This window comes from Stegostoma tigrinum, chromosome 3, assembly GCF_030684315.1.
Source record: "Stegostoma tigrinum isolate sSteTig4 chromosome 3, sSteTig4.hap1, whole genome shotgun sequence".
Classification (NCBI taxonomy): Eukaryota; Metazoa; Chordata; class Chondrichthyes; order Orectolobiformes; family Stegostomatidae; genus Stegostoma; species Stegostoma tigrinum.
This window is the reverse complement of record NC_081356.1, coordinates 35277933-35303250: the sequence shown is the minus strand read 5'-3', so window position 1 is coordinate 35303250 and position 25318 is coordinate 35277933. Positions and strand designations below refer to the sequence as shown.

At 41.6% G+C, this 25318-nt stretch overlaps 1 protein-coding gene across 2 annotated transcripts in view; it reads left to right on the top strand.

Annotated features, from left to right (window-relative positions):
- The window catches only part of LOC125450708 (phospholipid-transporting ATPase ABCA1-like), a 159116-nt gene that overhangs the window by 36206 nt on the left and 97592 nt on the right, over window positions 1–25318 (top strand). The window contains exons 4-5 of one of the 2 annotated variants that reach the window (XM_059644422.1): window positions 699–840; window positions 2666–2784. In XM_059644422.1, coding sequence (XP_059500405.1) covers window positions 699–840; window positions 2666–2784 — 261 coding nt within the window. Of the gene's footprint in view, window positions 1–698; window positions 841–2665; window positions 2785–12336; window positions 12359–25318 lie in introns of those variants that run through there. The other variant, XM_059644425.1, reaches the window with a different exon arrangement.

The window sequence follows — 25318 nt, the reverse complement described above, 5'->3', positions numbered from 1 at the left end:
TGTAGAAATGTCAGCAGTGGTGTGGAAGCTGCCACTGCCTAATAGATAACAAGGTGTAGAGCTGGATGAACGCAGCAGGCCAAGCAGCATCAGAGGAGCAGGAAAGCTGACGCTTTGGGCCTAGACCCAAAACATCAACTTTCCTGCTCCTCTGATGTTGCTTGGCTGCAGTCTTCATCCAGCTCTACACCTTGTTATCTCAGATTCGCTTGCATCTGCAGTTCCTACTATCACTGCCCAATAGATTATAGTCAGGCAAGTTGAAAGATTATTTCCACGGCTTTGAAATTATGCTGGAAATAGGGTGCTGGGAATTGCTGCACAAAAGGATCAATGTCCATTTAGTTCACCTTCTGCAACATTATCGTGGCTTGATTCAGTGATTGTGGAATTATTGACTAATCTTAGCAATTATTTTCTGTCAGATAGTTCACAGCAGATCTACACATGAGGCAAAGTAGCCCCCAATTGCAGACACCTTTGGGAACTTGAGGCCCAAAGTTACCTTTGCTTCTTATGCAATCTACACTTAGCATTCAACACCGGGATCATATGGTGGGCATTGTCTTAGGATGGCATGTAGGCAAAAGCATACTCATCCTGTTAATATTAATGGATTCAAATGAACTTACATTCAAATGAATTCTGCACAAAGTAAATAAGAGACTGCAATATCTTCTTTCTTCTGTCTTCTTCAGGCCACTTCCCAAACAAAGCAATGCCATCTGCTGGGACTCTGCCGTGGATTCAAGGCATTATTTGTAATGCAAACAACCCCTGTTTTCGCTATCCAACACCGGGTGAATCCCCAGGAGTGATTGGAAATTTTGATAAATCGATGTGAGTAAATTATTGTATTAGTCCATTGAGTTGCTCTTGGTTATACAGCATGGTATTTAGTGCATGCCATTGAAAGCCAATAGGTCTGAACATTAATGTGCTCTGAATAATCAGCAGCTTTTCTGCTTAATAAACATGCACTAAAACTAACACAACTGCGTAAGCAGGATAGCGACCCTGAAAGAACCCTTCCAGTGGGTACATAGCTGTGGCTGGTTGAGAGCTTGTTTAGCAACACAGAAGGAACTTAGATGAACATGAAACTTGTTCACAGGCTTAGTGATAATATATTACTTAATTGTGTGTTCTGTAAAGGTCTCTTACTTTGACATTTTACAGTTAAAATAATCTCATCAAGAACATGGATATTCTAAGGTGGATTATATCAGGAAAAGTAACATGTCTCTTTTGAGTAATTGAGCTGCATAACTCAGTATCACCATAAAATCAAGTTGCATGTCCTGTGCAGTTACCCATTTAAAGCAGTAATTTAATTGATTATGAATGAAGAAAATCGTGCATGTATGTTTTCAGAAACTCTACACTGTGATAATGGAGATTTGAGCAGAAAGTCGAGAATTGGAATAGGGTGAGAACGTAAAGGTTGGAAATGTGTTAGAGAAACTTGTGCTGCTGATCTGGGCTCGAAATTTTCACTCTTCCCACAATGTGTTAATTTGGTATCAGTTTATAGATGCCTGCTATTACTGCAATCACTTGGACACAATCATAATGTTTCATGGAATTGGGCTGACTTCAAAGCAGTTTAAAAATGGTGGATGGGATTTCATCATTTGAATCTGCAACATTCAGATATTACCAATGAGGTTGCAGAAGAAATGACTTATTTCAGCCACATTTGGATGTCAGTCAAGCAAAATAAACTCTCCAACAGGTTATCAAAACAGAAACACTGCTGAACCAGGCAACTGTCCTGGATCCTTGGAATTCAGCCAAACTTTCATAATGAGGGCATCTGGGAAGAGATTCAGCAGAAGTAGTTGCTTGGAAATTTGGGTATTAATAGTCATTATGAGTTAGTTTACCGTGATGATCTTTGTCAACGGTTGAATATTTATTTGGATTGGATTAAGATGTGCGAAGGCACTAGAGCTCTTGTTCCTGATACTGTGATTGCACTCTGACAATATTGTTGTAGATCTCACAGTGTTTTACAATGAAGATTTCTGAATGGGTTTTGTTTTTGTTCCCATCATTTCAATACTTGACAATGTTATTGCATGGATCATTACTTCTGTACTTACTACATGCCAACTAAAAGGACACCAGGAACGATTTGCAGGAGGTGAGGGGATGTGAACGGTTAGGGCTAGAGGACATAGCTCCATTTAATACAACAAAAATTCTCAGCGTTCCAAGGTGGGCCTTCTAACCAGCCCAATCCCCTTGCCACTCCAGCGTCTGCTTCTGGGATCAGCAGGCATGATGCAATCATGTCCCTATTAATTGCTATGTGCTGGATCTTGTTATTCAAAGATTTTGCTTTTTTTTTAAATGAGGTAAAGTGGTCAGTATGACTAAATTATGGTTCCGATCTATTGTAGCTCAAAGACAAGATTTGAATTTAGGGTCAGTTAAGTTGTATCAGAACGTGTTCTGACTTCATGTAAGAATATTTGAATGTATGAGGTAAACCAAAATTTAGCATACTTAGAAATTCTTGTTGGAGCATCTGCCTTGACTTGGTTACAATCTATCAGTGCTATTACTGGTGCTTTCTTTATAGGAAGCAAACACCACACTAGGCAATAGATTTTTGTTTTTGTATTAGTCTTTCTGACTCTGTAATTTCCATTCTTTGCAGAATCTCCCGTCTGTTTTATGATGCCAAGAAAATTCTTCTGTACAGCCAAACGGATGGCAACGTGGGATCCTTTCACAACCTGTTCGAAGCTCTAAAGAAATTCAGCAATTCAACTTCAGGTGTGTGCTTAATAATTATTCCTTCCTATTTGACTTAATCAACATTTTATTCTAATTTGCCTGCATTTGTCAATACCAACAGCATGTTGTATTTGCATAATGTCTCATGTTAACAGATCCCAAGGTGCAGGTACTCACAGGAATTTAACCAAGCAAAATTGGACAATGAATCAAATAATGAGACGTCAGGAGAAGGATGCAAAAACTAAGTCATGGCGGTGGTTTTAAGGGTCAATGTCAAAAAGAAGAAAGTTAGAGAAACAAAGAGATTTAGGAAGCAGTTTGAAAGTTGAATACCAGGCAGCTTGTATGGTTTTGATTTTAAGTTTACATTTTCTTTCATTTCCCTGTTTTTTTTACTATCTAGTTCTGTTTGGGCCATGCACCATCCTGTAGCTGTGAGTACAGAATGATAACCTCCACATTACCTTGGCCTAGGATATTCTGTAATCTGTAATGTCTGGTGGGAGGGTCCAGAGTTTGAGTTGACCTTTGACTTTTCATTACCTCTGCCTGGTGAACAACCTAGAGTTTATTAGTATCTCTCCAGTTGAGCCCAATAAAGAGCGATAACATTCCAGGTGAAGAACCATTGCTGTAAACCTGTATCCTGTTCTCTGGCGTCCAGAATCATCTGGTTGCACTGGTTAAATCTGGATCACTCTGCCTCATTTTTAATGGAAGTTAATTTGGGTATTGTTACAAAATAGTCCCAGGTGCCATACTGTGTCACTAGGAGGTTGCTTATCTGGTGAGTAGAAACACTATTATTGCCAACTCTTAAATCCGTAATATCAAACCTTCTTTAAATCACAGAAAGACGTCATTCAGCCATTGTGTTCCAGTCAACTCTCTTGTCCAGCTGTAAGTCACAACTGAGGTGATGTCATTTCTGAAGGCCTCAGAACAAAGAACAGGACAGCACAGTACAAGCCCTTTGGCCCACAATGTTGTGCCGACCTATTATCCTACTAAGATCAATCTACTGTGCATACCCTACATTTTACTATCCTCCATGTGCCTATCCAAGAGTTGTTTAAAATCCTCGAAAGTATCTGATTCCACTACCACTGCCGGCAGAGTATTTCACATGCCCACCACTCTGTGTGTGAAGAACCTGCCTCTGACATCTCCCCTGTACATTCCTCCAATCACCTTAAAATATTGTCCCCTCGTTATAGTCATTTCTGCCCTGGGAAAAAGTCTCTGACTATCCACTCTGTCTATGCCTGTCATCATCTTGTAAACCTCTGTCAAGTCACCTCTCATCCTTCTTCGCTCCAATGAAAAAAGCCCTAATTCCCTCAACCTTTCCTCATAAGACCCGCCCTACAGTCCAGGCAGTATCCTGGTAAATCTCCTCTGCACCCTCTCTAAAGCTTCCACACCTTCCCTGTAATGAGATGATCAGAACTGAACACAATATTCCAACTGAGATCTAACCAGGGTTTTATAGAGCTGCAGCATACCCTCACGGCTCTTAAACTCAATTCCGCTACCAATGAAGGCCAATGCAGCATACCGCTTTTTTACAACCCTATCAACTTGGGTTCTAACTTTGAGGGGATCTCTGAATGTGGACTCCAAGAGCCTTCTGTTCCTCCACATTGTCAAGAATCCTGCCATTAACCCCATATTCTGCATTCAGATTCGACCTTCCAAAATGAATCTCATCAAATGATTTCCCACCTCCAAATGATCCATATCCACAGTCCTGCCATTGGTTGACTGTCTTGTCCCTCACCTCAGAACACTGCTTCCCAAACCAATTCAAAACCTTTAGAGAATTTCCATGATCTGATTGGATAATGGTGAAATGGCCTCATTTGCCCCATTTCCCATTTTTCTAACCAAATTGAGGGTGCACTGGTAGTGTGCTTCCATTTGAGCTAAATAGTTCAGGGTCAAGCCCCACTTGCCTTACAATTGTATTATTTCTCACCTGAACTGGTTGATTAAAACTATTGAAAAACAATTCATAAAGAAAATTGATCAAAGGAACTGAAAAAAAACATTTTAGAGACACCAGTGATTAATTTTTTTCATCATTCTTCAGCTGGTGCTGTGTTCTAGAAATGAACTTTTTATTTTTTGGAGACTGCAGATCTATCCTTGAAAATTGCCAACCCTGCATGGTCTCCCTGCCTATTGAAATTTGAAAAGAAGGGGGAGGCCTCTGCCAGACACAAGAACGTTAAAATTAGGAGCAGGAACAGGCCATTCTTTGCCTCGAGCCTGTGCTTCTATTCCACAACTTCATGACTGTTGCCTCAACTCCACTTTCTTCCTTGTTCCTCCCACCCTCAAGTCTTAACTCCCTCGACTCTCATACTACACTGCAGTGAGGTAAGAAAATCTGTTATCAGCTTTGAATAGAAAGCCAGACTGTGCATAATGTGAAGCTTCAGGGAACGTTTGTGCACAACCATTTTCAACATATGGCTAAACGCTCCAATCACACAAGATTGTAGTAGTCAGATTTTGTACTGTTTGTCACATCAAAGAATTATTTTCTTGTAAAAAACCAAAAGAACTGGGGACTGTAGATGAGAATCAGAAACAGAAATTACTTGAAAAACTCTGCAGGTCAGGCAGCATCTGTTAAGAGAAATCAAAGTTAATGTTTCAGTCTGGTCACTCCTCCTCAAAACTGATGGTAGCTAGGAAATTTTCTGAAGAAGGGTCTAGGCCCGAAACATCAGCCTTCCTGCTCCTATGATGCTGCTTGGCCTGCTGTGTTCATCCAGTTCTACACCTTATTATCTATGGTAGCTAGGAAAATATTCATTTACATGAAGAAGATAGGGTGGAAGGGAGGGGTAAGGAGTAAACAGTAGGTAGGGATTGAGCCCAAAGAGAGAGAAGAACAGTTGGACAGACAAAGGGGTTGACAACAATCTTGCTGGGAGGATGAATAATTGTTAATAGAGACTGTTAGTGACTAACAATAGGTAGTGTGTAATGGCAGACTGTGCAAGAACAAAGCCTGGACTGTGTGGTAGGGGTTAGGATTTTGGGGAGTTTAGGCCCTAAGATTATTCAACTTGATATTGAGTCCAGAGCACTGAAGGTTCCCCAAGTGGAAAATGAAGCATTGTTCTTCCAGCTTGCGCTGAGATCCACTGCAGCACTACAGCACGATAGAGACAGAAATGTTGGCCAGGGAACAGGATGGTGTGTTAAAGTGACAGGCAACGGGGACCACAGGGTCTTTTTTGCGGGTAGAACGTAGATGTCCTGCAAAGCGGTCACCCATTCTGTCCCCAATGTAGACAGACCACCTTATGAGCACCATATGCGGTAGACTAGATTGTGAGAAGTTTAGGTAAAATGCTCCTTCACCTGGAAGGTATGTTTCAGCCCTTGGAAGCAGAGGATGGAGGAGGTAAATGTGTTACACCTTCTGTGTTTGAAGGGTAGGTGCCATGGGGCTGTGGGAGGGTGGTCAAGAGTGAAGGAAGAGTTGATCAGGGTGTCCCAGAAGGAACAGTCCCTGTGGAAGGCAGACAAGGGAAGGAACGGGACTTGTGGTGGAATCTCACTGAAGGTGATGGAAATGGCAGCTAATAATCTTCTGGATGTGGATGCTGGTGAGATGGCAGGTAAGGACAAGGGAAACCCTATCACTGTTGCAGGAGGGAGGCGAATGGGTGAGGGCAGAAGTGTTGGAGATGGGTCAGATGTGGTTGAGGGCCCTGTCGACCACGGTCCTGGGGAATTCTTGGCTGAGGAAGAAGCTGGGCATTTTGGAGGCTCCCTTGTCAAATTTGGCCTGATTGAAACATATATGACAGAGATGAAGGAGCTGGAAGAGTGGAATGGAGTCTTTATAAGAAACCAGGTGAGAAGATGTGTAGTCCAGGCAGCTGTGGGAGTTAGTGGGTTTATAGTGCCACTGATATATAATTATTTTCTTGTGGATATAATGATTTTCTTGTGTTCAGAGCCACCAAACAGTTAATCTTTTATTCCCCTGAAGTAATGCTTCTCAATCTTAAGACAACAAAGTGACACAGTTACAGAGTTTCAATTTTATTCAGGGAACTTTAGCCTGTTTAGGAATTTTTTTTGGATTTTGGCAATCGCAATGCAGTCTGATGGTTGGGATTAAGGGGTGAGGTCAATAAAGAACAGAGAGAATGTCAACCAGTGATTATCATGGGAATGAAAGAATGTGTTTATTTGATTTTGCTGTTTATTTGTGCAAATGCCAAATGGACTTGATCAGTTGTACAAGACGAAAAGTAGATGAAGAAGAGGAGGATAACACAGTGGCTCAGTAGTTACGCTGCTGCCCCAAAGCACTGGGGACCTGGGTTTGATTCCAACCCTGGACAACTGCCTGTGTGGAGTTTGCACATTTTCCCTGTGTCTGTGCATGTTTCCTCTGGGTGCTCTAGTTTCCTCCCACTGTGGGTTGGCCATACTAACTTGCCCATAGTGTCCAGGGATGTGTAGGTCAGGTGGATTAGCCATGGGAAATACAGGGTTACTGGGATGGAGTTGGTCTAGGTGGGATGATCTTCAGAAGGTTAGTGTGGACTTGATGGGGTAAATGGCCTGCTTCCATTCTGTAGGGATTTGGAGTTGTATGCTTCTGTGAATGCTGTATGACAATCCTCTTGTTTATCATCACAGAATGCATGATTGGATTGAATCATCAGATCAGTTCCTAATCCATGCTAAGGTTATTGATCTCTCCTAGCTTCAGGAACATCATAACTGGTTTCAACATTTTCTCCTTGAAAGGCAAGATCAGTTTTTTAAGCATTGTAAGTTGAGGTGGATACATTGGCCTGAACACTGTGGGGAGTTTTTATTTGAATTCTTCAAGGGCACATGCATAATACCGAAAGAATTGATTGGGCATAGGCTCATCAGCTACTAACCTGCGCAACTCACTGCCAGTTTTATGCCCATATATATATAGATATATATTATCAGTTTCCAGCTGTGGTTTCCTTCAGAAAGTGATAGGAGCAGATGGAATAAAAATCAACAATATTCTGCCCACAATGTCAACTACTAAGTCATGACCTGGTACATTGTGAGTTCCCACCTATGCGCACATTCTTCTCTTGATGAAGACTTAGGGTAGGTTTTAATTGCTGAACCATGCCTGCTGCTGAACAAAATGGCAGTTTTGGGTATTGCGCAGAAATTCCAGCCTTCCTAATTTCATTGTCCATTTAAATTAATGGAGAGTGATTGACCAATCAATAGTGGAAGTTAAGAACACCACATCGAGCCAACATGGTTCCAAAACTAACTGATAGCCTTACTTATCTCTTCCCAATGACCTTGTCCTTAAACCGTTTGCTGATTTGAGAGAGAAAGTTTGGGAAGTACACAGTGGCATGATTTTCATACACATCCAACTGCATCTGTTTCGTAACATTCAGTGTCAAATAAAGTACAGGATCCATGCGTTTAGTGGAGTTCACTCCAAAGTACTGTTGATCCAACTCAGATTTGAGGAGCTAGCCTCCAGGAAAATGCTGTGTTGTGAGTTCTGTTATCTTGAGTTTATGATTTCAGGACAGTAAACATAACAGTACAGAATAAATGCTGACCAGCCAGCAATGCCCACGTCTCATGAGCGAATTAAAAAAAAATCTGCTTTTGTGCCAAAAATAACACATTGGGCTACACTGTACTGTGCTGTTCACAAGCAAAGATTTTAATTCTGAATCTTTATCAGGAACACTGTGAATGAGTCATTGTAATTAAGAGCTTTGATTTCTCCCATGTCCTCCCTGACAACCAGTGGTAGGGTCTGACCTGCACCAGAGTGTGTAGTGCAATTGCCAGCCAGAGTCTAATTTCATCAGTCAGACTCCAGTTGGCATGCTGATTGGAGCTTGAACGTCTTCAGGAAGAGAAAGCATTTACTTTGAAGCCAGGTGGAGAGCATGAATCAGAGGAGCAGGAAAGTTGATGTATCGGGTTGAGACCCTTCTTCAGAAATGGGGGAGGGGAAGGGGATTCTGAAATAAATAGGGAGAGTGCGGGAGGCGGATAGAAGATGGATAAAGGAGAAGATAGGGTGAGAGGAGACAGACAGGTCAAAGAGGCTGGGTTAGAGCCAGTAAAGGTGAATGTAGGTGGGGACGGGATAGATCAGTCCAGTGAAGATAGACAAATCAAGGAGGCGGGATGAGGTTAGTGGGTAGGAGATGAGGGTGGGGCATGAGGTGGGAGGAACAGTTAGGGATACAGGGACTAGCTGGGCTGGTTTTGGGATGTGGTCCAGGGAGGGGAGATTTTGAAGCTTGTGAAGCCCACATTGATAGCCTTGGGCTTCAGGGTACCCAAGCGAAATATGAGATGCTGTTCCTGCATCTTTCGGGTGGCGTCAATGTGGCAATGCCGGAGGCCCAGGTTGGATATGCCGTCCAAGGAGTGGGAGTTGGGGGGTGTGCAGTGGAATTGCAATGGTTCGCGACTGGTACATGTAGTTATTTGTTGCGAACTGAACGTAGGTGTTCTACAAAGTGGTCCCCAAGCCTCCGCTTGGTTTCCCCAATGTGGAGGAGGTCACAACGGAAACAGCGGATACAGTACACATTAACAGATGTAACAAGAGGGACCACTGTCTCCATGACTCTCTTGTCCCCTCCACACTCCCCTCCAGCCCCACCACACCTGGCATGTTTCCCTGCAACTGAAGCAAGTCCTACACCTGCCCCTATACCTCCCCCCTTATCCCCATCCCAGGCCCTAAGAAGACCTTCCACATCAAACAGATGTTCACCTACACATCTGTTAATGCGATATACTGTATCCACCATTCCTGTTGTGGCCTGCTCTACATCGGGGAAACCAAGCAGAGGCTTGGGGTCCGCTTCGCAGAACACCTACACTCCGTTCGCAACAAACAATTACACCTCCCAGTTGCGAACCGTTTCAACTCCCCCTCCCACTCCTTGGACGGCATATCCATCCTGGGCCTCCTGCATTGCAACTTTGACGCCACCCGAAAGACGCAGGAACAGCATCTCATATGTCGCTTGGGAACCCTGCAGCCCAAGTCTATCGATGTGGGCTTCACAAGCTTCAAAATCTCCCCTCCCCCAACCACATCCCAAAACCAGCCCAGCTCGTCTCTGCCTCCCTAACCTTTCTTCCATCCTCAAGCCCCACCTCATCCTGCCTCCTTGCCCTGTCCATCCTTCCTGTAACGACATATCCCCTCCCTAAATCACCACCTACATTCACCTTCACTGGCTCTAACCCCGCCTCTTTGGCCTGTCTGTCTCCTCCTACCCCATCTTCTCCTTTATCCATCTTCTGTCTGTCTCCCCCGACTCCCTATTTATTTCAGAATCCCCTTCCCCTCTCGCATTTCTGAAGAAGGGCCTCAACCCGAAACGTTCAACTTTCCTGCTCCTCTGATGCTGCTTGGCCTGCTGTGTTCATCCAGCTTCACACCGTGTTATCTCAGAATTCTCCAGCATTGGCAGTTCCGACTATCTCGAAGAGCATGAATGTTCCTCTGAGCCCCATGAGAACGGTCTCAGCCTTTTCATACCAATGATTCAATACTTGTGAGAGTATATCTTATGTCTCACATCAATGCAGAAATGACATTACTTTTTACCTGTGTAACAAGTTTTTATTTAGCGTGCTTTAAAATGTCTGCTTCGGCTCTGCCTCTAGTAACTTCTGCGGTATCAGTTTTTGTTGCTTGGAGTCCACATCGTGCTTAACTAATCAAGTATAGTGAGCCTAGTACAATGCCCCTATAATCAAATACAGAACAATTGAGCACAGCATCTGCCTTTTCTTCCCACAAGGATCTTCCAAAAAGCCAACACTCTCCCCACCTTTACTTGGACAAATGAACAATTGCCATTCAGTTTTTTTTTACCGCTGTGTAGTCACACTGTGTCCTCTTGCTGTCTTCCGCATTTAATTGAGGGCTGGGAATAAAAAGTCCCTGAGTCTGAAGTTCTTCCCAGCATTTCTTACTTGCCCTTATTTCACCTCTGAGAAGTAACTGCTTCACGTTACAACTTAGTGTTACAGTCTAAAGGAAATTTACAGTTACTTTGCAAATTAAGTTTCCTCACCTTGCAAACTAAACTGTGACCATAGTCACAAATAACATTTTGAGGTAAGCATGTTACACGGGAGAATTTGAATGTCCATAAAATCAACATGTAGGGCTTTTTCAGATCAGCGTTGCCAGAACTCTTATCCATTGTGCTGACAATAAAGGGATGAAAACAAAAATGCTAGAGTTCATAATGGGTCAGGCACCATCCTTTTGAGTTCAGCAATGAGGAAGAGTCATCTAGACTCAAAATGTTAGCTTGCTTTCTCTCCATGGATGGTGCCTGACCCACTGTGATCTCCAGGATTTTTGTTTTCAGTTCAGATTCCAGCATCTGCAGTAATTTGCTCCTGATAGTAAAAGGGCTGCAGTTGAAAACTTTGTTCCAGCACTATTTGACTAGATCCTTATCCTGAGGGTCACCTTTGAAATTTATTCAAGCAAAACACTGCAGAAAAGGTGGTAGGAGAACCAAATTGGAAAGAAATTTCTGAGCATGTTCTTAATGAATGATTTTAAGTTTATTATAAATACCACTGGGTGTAACGTGGGCACATCTTGCACTCTAAAATTTCTTTTCTGCAAACGTGAATGCATGTCTCCTCTCACTATGAACACAGACTTTAAAAACATAAACTTTTTTTTAAACAATTGACAGTTGTTTAGTTGACCTTACACAGTGCCCCTTTGTTGATTTATCTTGGATAACAAAGACTGGAAACTGTAGAGCTATGAACAAAACATTGGGCAGAGGAGTGAAAGCATTAGGCTTGTGCATGAAGCATGAGTTTGGAAATAAGTGTCATCTCCCCGATGATGCAGCCTTGATATCTAAACCTTATGGACTGCATTATTAGGGGGTCCTAAAGTACTTTTTACCCCTTGAATTTTAAATTTAAATTTATTTGTGGTGCAAAAGTAAGCGGTGCAAACCTTCCCCAATAAATCAATAATTCTGCAGCTGCATTTTACTGGAGACTTTGCAGAATGATATCAAAGATGCTGAAGGCACTTCATTTCATTATTTCTGAAGTGAGGTGCTATATAAATGGATGCTGCCTTAGTCCCAGCAGCACAGTAGTTAGTCTCCAGCATACCTGATCAACTTTTACCTATGATTCTTAGTCTGTGTCACTTGATTATGGTGACAGAAAAATCAAGTTCTATTTTTATTGCATAAGATTGCAAGAATTGTGCCAGGGTCTGGAATTGAATTCTAGTGATCAAGTAGCCTCATTGCTGACTGCAAGTGAACAAGAATCTAACTTTGTTTTACCATTTTTGTGAATGTATACTTTCAAACAAGCACCTTTCAGAAACTTCTATTTTGTTGGTTCTTTGTGGGAAAGCTTTGACCTATACCAATGTGCCTGAGGTCAATCCAGCCCCACAGAGCCAGTGACCCTGCTAAAATAGGACACCTACAACAAGCAAAAATGTTTCATGTTTCTAACTCCTACTATAGATTATCGTATCTCCTGTCGGTTCTGACGTGCTGAACGAGGGGATCAATGTACAGTAAGCAAGAACACGGCTTTGCCTTGCTATAAATATAAAATGTTTATAATCTGTTTGTGTGGAATTTTGTGCATAATTTTTAACAGCTGTAAGATTTCAACTGAGTTCATGTCGATAGTAATATTGAAACCATGTTAAAATTTTCAATTCTCTGGCCAGTAATAACCACTAGTGAGACTAGCAGCTATTGCCCCATCCTGATCTGCTCTTGAAACATTGTTCGGGAGCTACAACAGCTTTCTGCTCCTAAGTGAGCCTTTCTTACTTAAGATAAAAGATATATCCTGTCCTCGTTTGTTTTACCAAAATGCAATACCTTGTATTTATCCAGATTAAACACACAGCGACTGATTGATTTCTTCCTGCTACTAACCATATACCGTACCATAGACCTGCTGTTGCATTTTTCTCAACTTCCCTGTTGGCTTTCTGTGGTTCTGATATGCCTCAAAGTCCACCACTCCTATCGCTGCTGAGAATATGTCCCCACATAGGCTTCAGATTCCGTGGCTGGTATTTTCTTTTTCCTGGGACAATATGCATTGGCAGTTACCATAGGCCCTAGTCATCTGCCTCTCTTTCCATGTATCTGGTCAACGTTGTCACCTTGTATAAATATGAGGTCCATAGTCTAATGGGTGAACGGCATTACACTTGATTAACATACCTAATATTTGAGGGATGGTAAGGAGAACCAAAAGGCTTGAGTTATCAGGAGAAGCTGGATAGAGTGGTGTGTGCGTGGAATGTGATGCCAGCAGTGTTAGTGGAGTTGTATACTTTAGAGACTTTTAAGCAACTCTTGGATAGGCGCATGGAGGATACTAAAATGTAGGGTATGCAGGGTAGATTTATCTTAGTAGGGTAATAGGTCGGCACAGCATCGTGCGCCGAGGGGCCTAGACTGTGCTCTGCTGTTCTATGTTCTATGTTCTATGTTCTATGCTTTATGTTCTACGGTCTATGTTCCACAGGCTGGGACTATTTTCCCTGGAGTGTAGGAGACTGAGGGGTGAGCTGGTTGAGTTCTATAAAATCACGAGAAGCATAGATAAGGTAAATAGCCAGTAGCTTTTCCCCAACGTAGGGGAGTCTAAAATTAAGGGGCACAGGTTTAAGGTGAGAGGGGAGGGGGGAGAGATACAAAAATGACTAGGGCATTTTTCACACAGAGGGTGGTGAGTGCCTGGAATGAGCTGCCAGAGGTAATGGTGGAGAGGAGTACAAATTTGTCATTTAAGAAATGTTTAGACAGGTACATGGATGGGATAGATGTGGAGGCATATGGACCAAACACAGGAAAATGGATCTAGTTTAATTGTGAAAACTGGATGGCATGGGTGAGTTGGGCTGAAGGGCCTGTTTCCATGCTGTAAACATCTATGACTCTATAACTGATCCCATTTTTATTTATAACTGGGCTTGAAAGTAAAGTTTGAAGCTTTTCAAAAGACCTCAAGAAGTCTTACCCGGCGAGAATTCTGCTGACACTTTGGAAGAGTAGAAATTAAAGGATTCACAGCATAGCTTAGGAACTACCACAGATCCTCCCTTGACCTGTGGGAGCGCTTTGGAGGATCTACCCATTAATTAAGGGAGGTAATGTGGAACTGTATAAAAAGTAGGTTAGGTCACATCAAGACTATTGTTTGAAGTTCTGAAATCCAAATTTTAGAAGGCATGTGATAATATTGGAGAGGATACAAAGGAGATTTACCAGGATGTTGCCTGGGTTGGCAAGTTATGGAGAGAGGTCGGATACACTGGAGTTATTTTCCTTTGAGCAGAGGAGATTGACAGGGGATATGACTTGACCAATAATCACCTAGCTGATTATTTTGTAAACATTGCAAACATTGTTATTTTGCAACGTGGTTTCTGGATCATAGATGAATGGTCATTGGAAAATATTGTTTTGAATTAGTGTTTGTGGTGGTGAGACTTTTTGGCATGTTAGATATTGGAATCTGAGTTTCAGCCTCTATTCTCATGCCCAACCTTCCCTCGTATCTATGTTGGGATAAGGAAATCCAAATAAATAGAAGATAGTGAAAGCATTTAGTAAATGATGCAACTTCTGTGTATTCAGAAGCAGATTTAACATTTCAGTTTGATGACCTCTCCTTAGAGTTGGAAGATGCTAATGAGTGATAGTATTGAAATGAATTTATGTTCTGGGGTAGAAAGTCAGGTTTAAAGAGAGAACAAATGTGAAATAGGGGAGATACGGGGGAGAAGAGAAGTGAGTAGGTGACAAACAAGATGCTGTGGTAATAGAAGATAACAAAGTGTGGAGCTGGATGAACACAGCAGGCCAAGCAGCACCTCAGGAGCACAAAAGCTGACGTTTCGGGCCTAGACCCTTCCTGCTGCTTTCATCCAGCTCCACACTTTGTTATCTTAGATTCTCCAGCATCTGCAGTTCCCATTATCACTGCTGTGGTAATAGGACAAGTTAAAACAAGCAAAAGATGTTTACTGAATGCTGTATGTTGGTGGATGACACTAGAATGGAAGATAAGAAATTTCGTCCAATTATCCTCCATGGGCAAAGAAGTGCACAAAGAGGATCAGGGAACAATGATGGAAAAAGCCGTGATAGTCATTACCTCTCAGCACAGTCTAACGGGTCTTAGACAGGTTCTGCTATTACGCTCATTGGGTTGTTGTTGGCAAAGTACTCACCAGCATTTACCCGTTACTCTTCTTTATCTGTTTGTGGTTCATGAACACAGCTTTTAAACTCTTAATAATTGAGCAATATTGGGGGCTGGCAGTAAGTTACAACATACTGAACGAGGGGAAATAAGTAATAGGAGATTTACCTAATTGAATGAATCAGTTAACATCAAAATAGATTTGAGTTTTACAATGTTGAGTTTTACAAACTTTTAGTTTAATCTGCATTTTTAGTTGCAGGGTGTCAGTAGTTGGTATTTATAATAGTGACAGTAAGTTGCAGTTCACTCTGGAAACTGAGTTGCATTTTCTACATGTACGTTGTTGTCTGGAGTTATGGATACTGGTGATAGGGGCTCCAATGTTCTTTCAACATACCACTGACCAGGAATCTCTCTGTTCTCGCTGCCTGCTGTTGACCTCTGTTGGGAGGATTTGGTGGTTGATAATCAACCTGTTTATGTGGAATATGAATACGGGTTCTTTAGCTGTAAAGTCTCGGAGTGGGAGTCTAAACCCAGAGATTCTGGCTCAGAGATATGAACACTACCCACTGCACTATGAGATGTCTATATTTAATGTTGATCGCAGTGTATTAATGCAGTGTTTAATGGATTTACTGAAGAGGTGATGCTTCTTTGCCACAACCCAGTCTCTTGTATGTCAGCTTGTAAATGACGACTGCAATATGCTTCATTATGAAGGCCTGTAATAACTTAATAATTTTCAAAATATATATGCTTTTAATGAAAGTCTGGAGTACTAAGGTGTCTTTTTGATTAATAGCGTTCATTGTCATTTGTCATGTAACATGGAGGTGAATTTTAGTTCCCAGTGCCTTCATCCTGGTGTTAGGCAGGTCCCTAAGAGGATTTTGAGGAGGTGGTCAAATCAGACACTGCTTCCAGGAGCTCATCTAATGAAGAGCCATAGGTTGGCTTTGCAACCAGAAAGGCCAGTTTGGGTGCCTGAGTCTCTGGCTGGCCAGCAGCCCCATGGCTCTGAAAGATAGTCAAACTTGAAATGTTAACCTTGTTTCTCTCTGCAGATGCCACCCGAGATCTGCTGAGTTTCTCTAGCATTCTCTTTATTTGCCTCATCAGAAATGGTAGTCACAGCAACAGTAGGCGGGGAAATACAAGAGTGCCTCGAGATGTAGATGTCTGAAGACTTATAAACGACGCAAAGTACTAAGTGGACACAGTTGCCAAGTGGAACCCCTCCACAGAATATTATGTGCTTAAAGCTGTGGCTGTCCATAGCCCAGAGAATCACACTGGCCTCACCACCCAAATGCCTCCCTTTATTTTTCCAAGGGGTTGCCATCATTTTATCCACTGGCTCCAACCCACAGCTGTGGTCCTTTTGATTACATGTGACACATGTCATGAGTTGCGAATTTAATAGACTTACTTAACTATCCGCTATTATCAGACTTCCTAAAAAAATAGGTTATAGGTAGGTCCATGCAGCAGACTGCCACGCCAGCCAGTTGTAAGAATTGCCAGTGCACCCATCTACAAACCAATCTTCTCCATGCGCGAAAGTGGTGCTCATGGAGTATACTGAATTGACAGTGCAGAGCCTCATACATGTATTTCTCATCACACCTCAAGTGTACTACACACTGAATATTATGTTGGTATCCTTTGGCTGTTTGTTCTGGAATTATGTCAGTGAACAACATATAATTGAAAATAACTTGCAAATGCCAACTGTTAGCCTGGGAGAAATATTGTGTGCAATGGGATCGGTTCCTTTTCAGAGTGTGTAGATTGACCCTGTCAATGTGAACCTTAATCATAAAGAACTGTGCATTTTGTTTCAAATTTAGAAGGTGGCAATTTGAATTTTGAATTAATGAAGTCATGCTGGAATTAACATTGGTTGAAAACTGCACTTTAAGTTGAGTGTTTCTGTCTGATTCATGATAGCAAAGTAATTAGTTAACTTGGCTCCAGGGCTCAACGTTTAGACTGTTATGTTTTCATTTTGTTTAATGCTGGTTCTGCTCGCTTGAAGTTGCATCTCTCCTGGACCAGAATAAAAATAAACAACTTTTATACATATACATTTTGATCATCTCTTTGACGAGCCAAACAAAGAGACTTAGGGGTGCATAGTCCCGTGAAAGAGGAGTCACAGGTAGACAGCCTAATGAAGAAGGTGTTGGCATGCTTGCCTTCATTGGTCAGATCATTGAGTATAGGATTTGGTACGTGATGTTGCAGCTAAATAGGACACTGGTGAGGCCACTTCTGGAATACTGTGCATAATTCTGGTCACATTTGTCCAGGAAGGAAGTTGTTAAACTTGAGAGGGTACAGAAAAGATTTACAAGGATGTTGCAGGGGTTGAAGGATTTGACCTGTAGGGAGAGGCTGAATAGTTTGGGGCTCTTTTTCGTGGTCCTTTGGAGACTGAGGGACACCTTTATAAAGGTTTCTAAAATCATGAGGGGCATTTTATAGAGTGAAAAGTCAAGGTCTTTTCCCATAGCTGGGGGAATCCAAAACTAGACAGCATAGGTTTTAAGGTGAGAGGAGAAAGGTTGAAACAGGACCTGAGGAACACAGAGTGTGGTGAGTGAATGGAATGAGCTGCCAAAGGAAGTGGTGGACGCTGGTACAAATACAACATTTCAAAGGCATCTGATTGGGTATATGAATAGGCAAGTTTCAGACAGATATGGGCCAAGTGCTGACAAATGGGACTAGGTCAGATTGAGATATCTAGTAGGCACGGACCAGTTGGCTATTTGCGTGCTGTGTGATTAAATGACTCTATGACTCAAAACATCTTACAACCAATGAAATATAATAATTGGTCAAAGTCATCTGTTTTTATGTGATTCCTCGCTTGCTTGTTGAAAAGATTGTGGGCCCCTCGAGCTAACTCCTCAGAGCAAGGTTTGTTGTGGATTCCTCCAAGTAGACAATTTAGAGGGCAACACTTTTTTTCTGAAGTCCAATGTCTCTGCAATGTCGTGCACAAGAGTTGCTGGCTAATTAGAAGCGGGAGCTCTTGTACTTGCTGAAGGGAAATGTGTGGCTGTTACCAGAAAGATGACCATGATGATGAGCACTAAGGTATCATGTTCACTAATGTCCTTTAGGGAAGGAAAGTTGCCATCCTTACCCAGTCTCGTCTACCTGTGACTCCAGACCCACAGCAATGTGGTTGACTCTCAACTGCCCTCTGGGCAATTAGATTGGGCAAAAAATATTGGCCTGGCCAGTGATGTCCACTTCCTGTGAATGAATAAAAAAAAAGGAGATATTGTTCTGAGGGGTGGTGACAGGGGCTTTTTGGGTTTAGGGAGGCAGCAATAGCTCTTCCAAAAGATATCATCTGTGACAAGACATGTACTGTGGGATGCTGGAGATCTGAAATAAAAATGAAAAGAGCTGGAGAAATTCAGCAGATTTAGCACACCGGGGAGAGAGATACAGAGTTAATGTTTCAAGTCAGTTGACTCTTCAAAAATCTTTACACTTTTTTCCATCTTTGACAACATTGAATTCCCTTAGTACTGCACTGCACTGGTTAGTTAACCCTCTGCTTCTGGATGCAGTCCAAGGAAAACCTTCTGGCATGTTTGTGTCCTCAATTTGTAAAGACCTAGGTGACTGGGAGGGAAGGAAGAAGAAAAAATAACCAAAACAAAATTTGTTCCATTGAAAAATCCAAAGTATTGAGCAAAGATTGCTGGGTTTTGAGAGAATTGGAACAGTTATAAATTACACGTCAGCAAGTGGATTCTCTGAATGCTTGGAGATCACAACAACATGAGTTGGAACACTCCATGTGTATTAGTATGTTAGATTCTGGAATGATGTTCAGCACTGCTACATGCAAACATTCACCAAGCATCCCTGAGACTTTATTACAATTTATTTCTCCCAACTAAATTCACTCTATTCACAATGAAAGGAATATCTTTTGCTGCACCTTTGTCTGGGTGCATTCCATCGCCTCTGTGTTCTGTTAAGTGTTTCTATACGAACAAGAGCAGGACACTCAGCCCTTCAAGGCCTGCTTCGCCATTCAGTAAAATCATGGCATATCATTTTTAAGTTGAACTGTACATTCCTGCTCACCCCTGACAATCTTTCACTCCCTTTGATAATCATTTACAAGTCTTCAATGAGCTACAGCCTGAACACTTGCATTGTGACAATGCTGATTGCAGTTTTTTCTAATGGCAGTCACATTTCTTTTGTCTATTGTGTGGACTGAAAGCAAGCAAATTTTTAAAAGCATTGACAACTAGTCAAAGTATAAAACCGCGGAACCTATGCAACAATTCAACTTTATTTGCCGTATGTTAACCCTGCGTTTATGACTCTTCAGCAAACACAGCCTCTACGTGGGCACAACACAAACCCGCATAGATAACACAGTGTGGAGTTGGAGGAGCACAGCAGGCCAGGCAGCATCAGAGGAGCAGGAAAGTCGGCGTTTCGGGTTGAGACCATGGGTCTTTGATGCTGCCTGGCTTGCTGTGCTCCTCCAGCTCCAAACTGTGTTATCTCTGAATCCAGCATCGGCAGTTCTTGCTATCTCTGACAAACTTGCATAGAATGCCCCAAACTTTCCAGAAGATGACCTACTGGGATTTTCAAGAGCGCTGTATCTCAGAAACAAAACTGCATTTCCAAAGGTCCTATTTATTTCAAGAGGACTGGATCACAAAAAGAGGGAACTGATGCTCCAGTTGTTCAGAAACCTCATCATATCCCACCTGGAGTACTGAATTCAGTCATTTACCAATAAATACTCTCATGTTTTATTAATGTTAGTTCCGCTGTTTCGAAGTGTGTGTGTTTGAGTCCATTCTTATTGGGTCCTTAACTCATCCCAAAACTGTATTGTACCTCAAGTTGGGAACATTGACTCTGGTGTCAATGCAGATTCATCAAATTGATACTGGCCTGAGAAAGGTTCACTTAGGATATGAAGGATTGGGCAGTGAATTGGCCAATGTAAAAAGTATTCCATGGAGGAGATGTATAAATGTTCCTTCGTCTTGGTTTTTTTGAGCCTCTCTGGTTTTTAGTGGTGGACGATACACCACTATAACGTATCTACAGAAGACACACTGTTGTGATAAAAATGATGTTTATTACATGATAGCAGTAAATACAACTGCATTTCATCAGACATAATTGCTCGGCGTTTAGGGAGTTGGTACAGATACACTGCTCCCTCTGAAAGCAATAGTAGAACCCCTTGTCTCCACCCACAGACTCAGAGTAACATTATTAGAATGGGTGATGCCAATGTAACATGAGCCACTGCTTTGTGTAAACATTGTAGTACTTTAATATTTTAGCCTGAAAAATAAACCGTAATATAGCTTTTAAACTTGGTTGTGGTCTCTGAGCTCCATCTTAGAGACGTGAGATAAGAATTCAGGTCAACACTCCAGTGAAATACCAAGAGAGTATCGCACTGTCAGAGGTGCTGTACTTTTTATAAGATGTTAAAACATGAGCCCATCAATTATCTCAAGTGAATTTACAATACCTCACTGCAGAAGAGGATTTCACCTGCTAGTTTAGCTAATAGTTTTGGTTAGTCAACAATCATTAGAACAGCAAAACTGATCATTATTGTGTAACTGTTTGTTGGAACTTGCTATGAGCAAGTTGGATGCTGAAACTCCTACAACAGTGACTACATTTCAAAAGAACTTCACTGGCTTAAAAGTGCCTATAATTATTGTTGTCACAATCTAGATAGAGAAAGGTGAACTGATGCGACTGGTGGTTATTGTGAGGAAGAAGATGTGGAGGCTGAAATCTGCAGCAGTTCTGGGGTTTATTGGAAGAGAGCATTCCTCTGATAATAAGCTGGTTTGCTCAGAACTTTCTGCTCCTGATCCATTCACACTGGGAAATTTTCATCATGTGGCAACATGAGGTCCAATGCAAATGATTTTTCATATTGTCTGGGAGTCATCATTTTCAGTTTTTTTGCAGTGCGATCCTGGAGGTTTCTTTCAAGACAATTTTGGAGTAAAATATATCCTGGCAAGTTTATGACCAGCTGCATACACCTCAAATATATATTCTGTAAATCCCCAAAATATTCCTACCAACTTGAAACAATCTTTGAATACAAATAGTTAAACGGTTAGAAACTCAACTTAATGTTCGCATATTCAATGGTGAGGTCAGTGGAAAAGACGGGAAAATAGATAGAAATTAGATCATTCTTCTTTTCAGTAATAATTTATACAGTTTTGGTTTAGAAAGTAAAATCCATGAAGCAATAGTAAGTTTTTGAGTTATAATCTTGCTGGGCTTTAAAGTAAACTCTACACTTTTTCACAGTAGCTAAACAGCATTAAAAACTTGCACTTATATCAGGCCTTTAGTATAATAAAATTAAAATAATGAATAAATATTTGAAATAAATAATACTTTGGCCTCCTATGCCATTTACTTCAATTTCTTTGGAATATAAGGATGATCCCTGGTTTTCTGACTGACCTCAGATTCCATCTGGAGCTGTGTTACCGCAGAAAATCGGAACATCAACTGCAAGTTCCACACTTGCTCAATGAATTAATTAAAGATTATTTGGCAGTATACAGAGAATGTGTAATGTAGTCATGCTGTATCTTCATAATAGCAGTGTTTCATTGCTAGTTCTCACACTGGACTGGATTTTATGAAAGGGTGAATGTACTATTAAATATACAAACTTTAAGATGCCTTTCCCTAGGCAGTAATGGGGTTCTCAAACATGCTGAGGGACAGACTTAGGCCTCAGTGGATAGGAAGTCCCCTCCCTGATTAGCTGATGGTCAATCTGAATGGCTAGCAATTTTTGCAGTCCCAGCAGTGCCAGAACTCAGAATGCGTTTCTGGGAACTCAAATGTCATCCATGAAGCCCAGTTATGAGAATCAGAGGTGGTTATGTCCTGGGCTTCTAGGGCAGGACAGGGTTAGTCACCAAAGGGAGGGGTTAGCTGTGAGGGAGGTGAGGATTTTGGAGGCCATGCAGTGTGTAACGAAGATGGCATGGTGGTACCCCCATTGTACATATAGGCCTGTGCCAATTAATGTGCCTCCCCACTTCTCTCTCTACCACAAACAAAAACAGAAATTGCTGGAAAAACTCAGCAGGTCTGGCAGAGAAGTGGAGAGAAGTTAGACTTAACATTTCAGGTCCAGTGACCCTTCTTTCCACTCTATTACTCACTCTCACACATCGCTTGACAGGAAATGAGGCTGGCCAAACATTGATCCCATCCTGCATCCCATCAAAGAATAATTTAAACATTTGCTTGCTCATTTTTGGAATCACAGAGCATATGGCCAAATGAAATATTGTAGTGGTCGAGCTCTTCATGGTTTGTGCAAGGGTTCAGCTCCATAGGTCCAAATGACCTTTTCAAGTTTTACACTTTACTCTGAAATCCACAGACATCCATTTTCAAGTTATCTACAAGACAATACTCTCTGCAGTATTTGGAAATGGTTCAAAGTTGGATTGGTTACACTTGCAAGTTGTACAGAATATCTGACTTCCTTGATGGCTTCTTCAGACCTGGATTCCTAAAAAATCAACCTCGAGAGGCCGGAATACTGTACTGTGGTTATTAATGCTGCAGTTTATCCCATCCTCCAGCAAGTGAGGCAAGATCCACTGCCCTTTCAAGATAAACACAGCACCCTTTTCTGGTTCCATTTCACTCAAACATTGTCAGAATGTTATCTTTTGGAACACAGTTATGCACAGTTGTATAATCAGCGTGCCCATATTTTTAGGGCTGAGCTCACAGAGGTTGAGGACAACTGTAAAGGTTACTGATTGTACTTGCTATAACATATGTTTGTTGCATGTGCTGTCAATGAGCACATGATGTCAGCTGACTCTTGTGTTCAGCACAAAAGGATGCTTGCTTTATCAGTGTTTTGTTAGAATAAGGGAAACTTGCCATACAGAGGAGGACATTTAGTCCATTTTTTTCTGACCTGTTGACATGGTAAACAGCAGTAGAGTTGCAAGGACAATCATTTGTAAGCAACATAAAATTGACTGTTTAGACTATTCTTCCTGGGAACGTATTTTCTTTGAAAGCACAGTTGTGTTTAGATCCGCATCCCCATATGTATTTTTGCCTCTCTTTAAGTTCCTCATCCTCAAGGACTTTTCAAAATGCTTTGTGGAGTGTTCCAGAAAAAGAGATTTGGTATCCATGCTTTCTGGCTAACTCTAGGCAGGAGACACAATCTCAAGAACACCAAATATCAAAGTAAGCAACAATTTGCACTTGCATTGTTAACTCCTATGCAATTTTGCATTTTTGAATCTGTCCTGAAGAATGCAAGATGAAAAGTATTTCTCTATTTAGCAATGATGAAGTTCTGTACTACCAAGTGCATATTTACAAAATGTTCCAGCTATGCAAGTAAAATTCAATGACCCATCTGTCTATGCTGGTGAATCAGCAAACGTTAAATCACCCAGGGGTTACTTGACTTGAAAGTTAATTTCCTAATCGTAAAAAAGAATGTTAGAAATCTACCTTTCCTTAACCACCAAAGTAGATATAAACTAACTGTTAATCTGATTTGAGTTTTGGGAGATTGCTAGCACAGGGTGGCTAGTATTCAGAGATATGTTGATGTGGTAAATTGCAATAGAGTTGCAAAGACAAACATTTGTAAGCAACATACTATTGGCTTTTCAGACTGTTCTTTCTGGGAATGTCTTTCCTCTGTCAGTGACACTAGATAGATGTAAGATATTATTTGCTCTTTCATTGATGACTTCAACAAACTGGAGAGATTTATATTTCAGACCTTTGTTATCAGATGACCATATAGCTTGTGTGTATTTTTCAATGCAACTGATCTGGCACAGAATTCCCACAGATGGGACTGTGAGATAAATGCATTTTGGAAAGGCAAATCAGGGCAGGATTTATACACTTAATGGTAGGGTCCTGGGCAACGTTGCCAAACAAAGAGACCTTATGGTGCAGGTTCATAGTTCCTTGAAGATGGAATGGTGGGTAGACAGAGTAGTGAAGATGTTTGGTATGCTTTCCTTTATTGGTCAGAACATTGACTATTTGAGTTTGGATGTCATGTTGCAGCCATACAGGACATTGTTTAGGCCATTTTTGGAATACTGCATTCAGTTCTGGTCTCCCTGTTGCAGGAAAAATGTTGTTGAACTTGAAAAGGTGCAAAGGTTTACAAGGATGTTGCTGGGAATGGAGGGTTTGAGTGATAGGGAGAGGCTGAATAAGTGGGGCTCTATTTCTTGGAGTTTTGGAGATTGAAGGGTGACATTATAGAGGTTTATAAAATCATGAGGGGCATGGATATGGTGAATAACCAAAGTCTTTTTCCTGGGGTGGGGGAAGTCCAAAACTAGAGGGCATAGGTTTAAAGCGAGAGGCAAAATGGGACCTAGGAAGCAACTTTTTCAGACAGAGGTGATGCATGTATAGAATGAGCTGTCAGAGGAAGTGGTGGAGGCTGGAATAATTACAACATTTAAAAGGCATCTGGATGGGTATATGAATAGGAAGGCCTTAGAGGTATATGAGCCAAATACTGGCGGACGGGACTGAATTAATTTAGGATTTCTCGTCAGCATGGACAATTTGGACCAAAAAATCTGTTTCCATGCTGTACCAGTCTATGACTCTATGAATCAGAAAATCAGATGAGGGAATCATGTACTTCTCATTCACATGTACTGTCAAGATGCAAATGGAACAGAGGAAAAGGACAAAAGGAGTGAAAATGGGAGACATTAATTAACAAAATGGATGATGGTGCAAAGCAAAAGAAATGAAAATGGGACAAGTATGGTAATATAGGCAAGTAGATGATGTAAATGATTGGAGCAGTGAGGGAGTGAAATGCGGGAAATGTGATCAAAGCCATGTCTCAGGACTGTGGTGGAGGAAAGGGAGCCAGGCCTTAAGTAGAAAAATAAGCTGCCAGTTAGTTCAGTTGGCTGGATAGCTGGTTAATAATGGAGAGGATCACCAACAGTGCAGGTTCAACTTCCACGCTAGCTGAGGTCATCATGAAAGGTTCTGCCCTCTCACCCTCACGTGAGACGTGGTGACCCTTAGATTAAACTCACCCTTGGTTGTGTCTCCCTAATGAGGGTGTAGTCTTCTGGGGGCCAATGGCGAATTTTGTAATGGAATCCAGCCAGGGCAGAAACAATGGGCAAGTTCTCGCTTCTTACGAAGCATAGTGGGTTGCTTTAGTGAGTAACAAAGATATGCAAACTCGTGG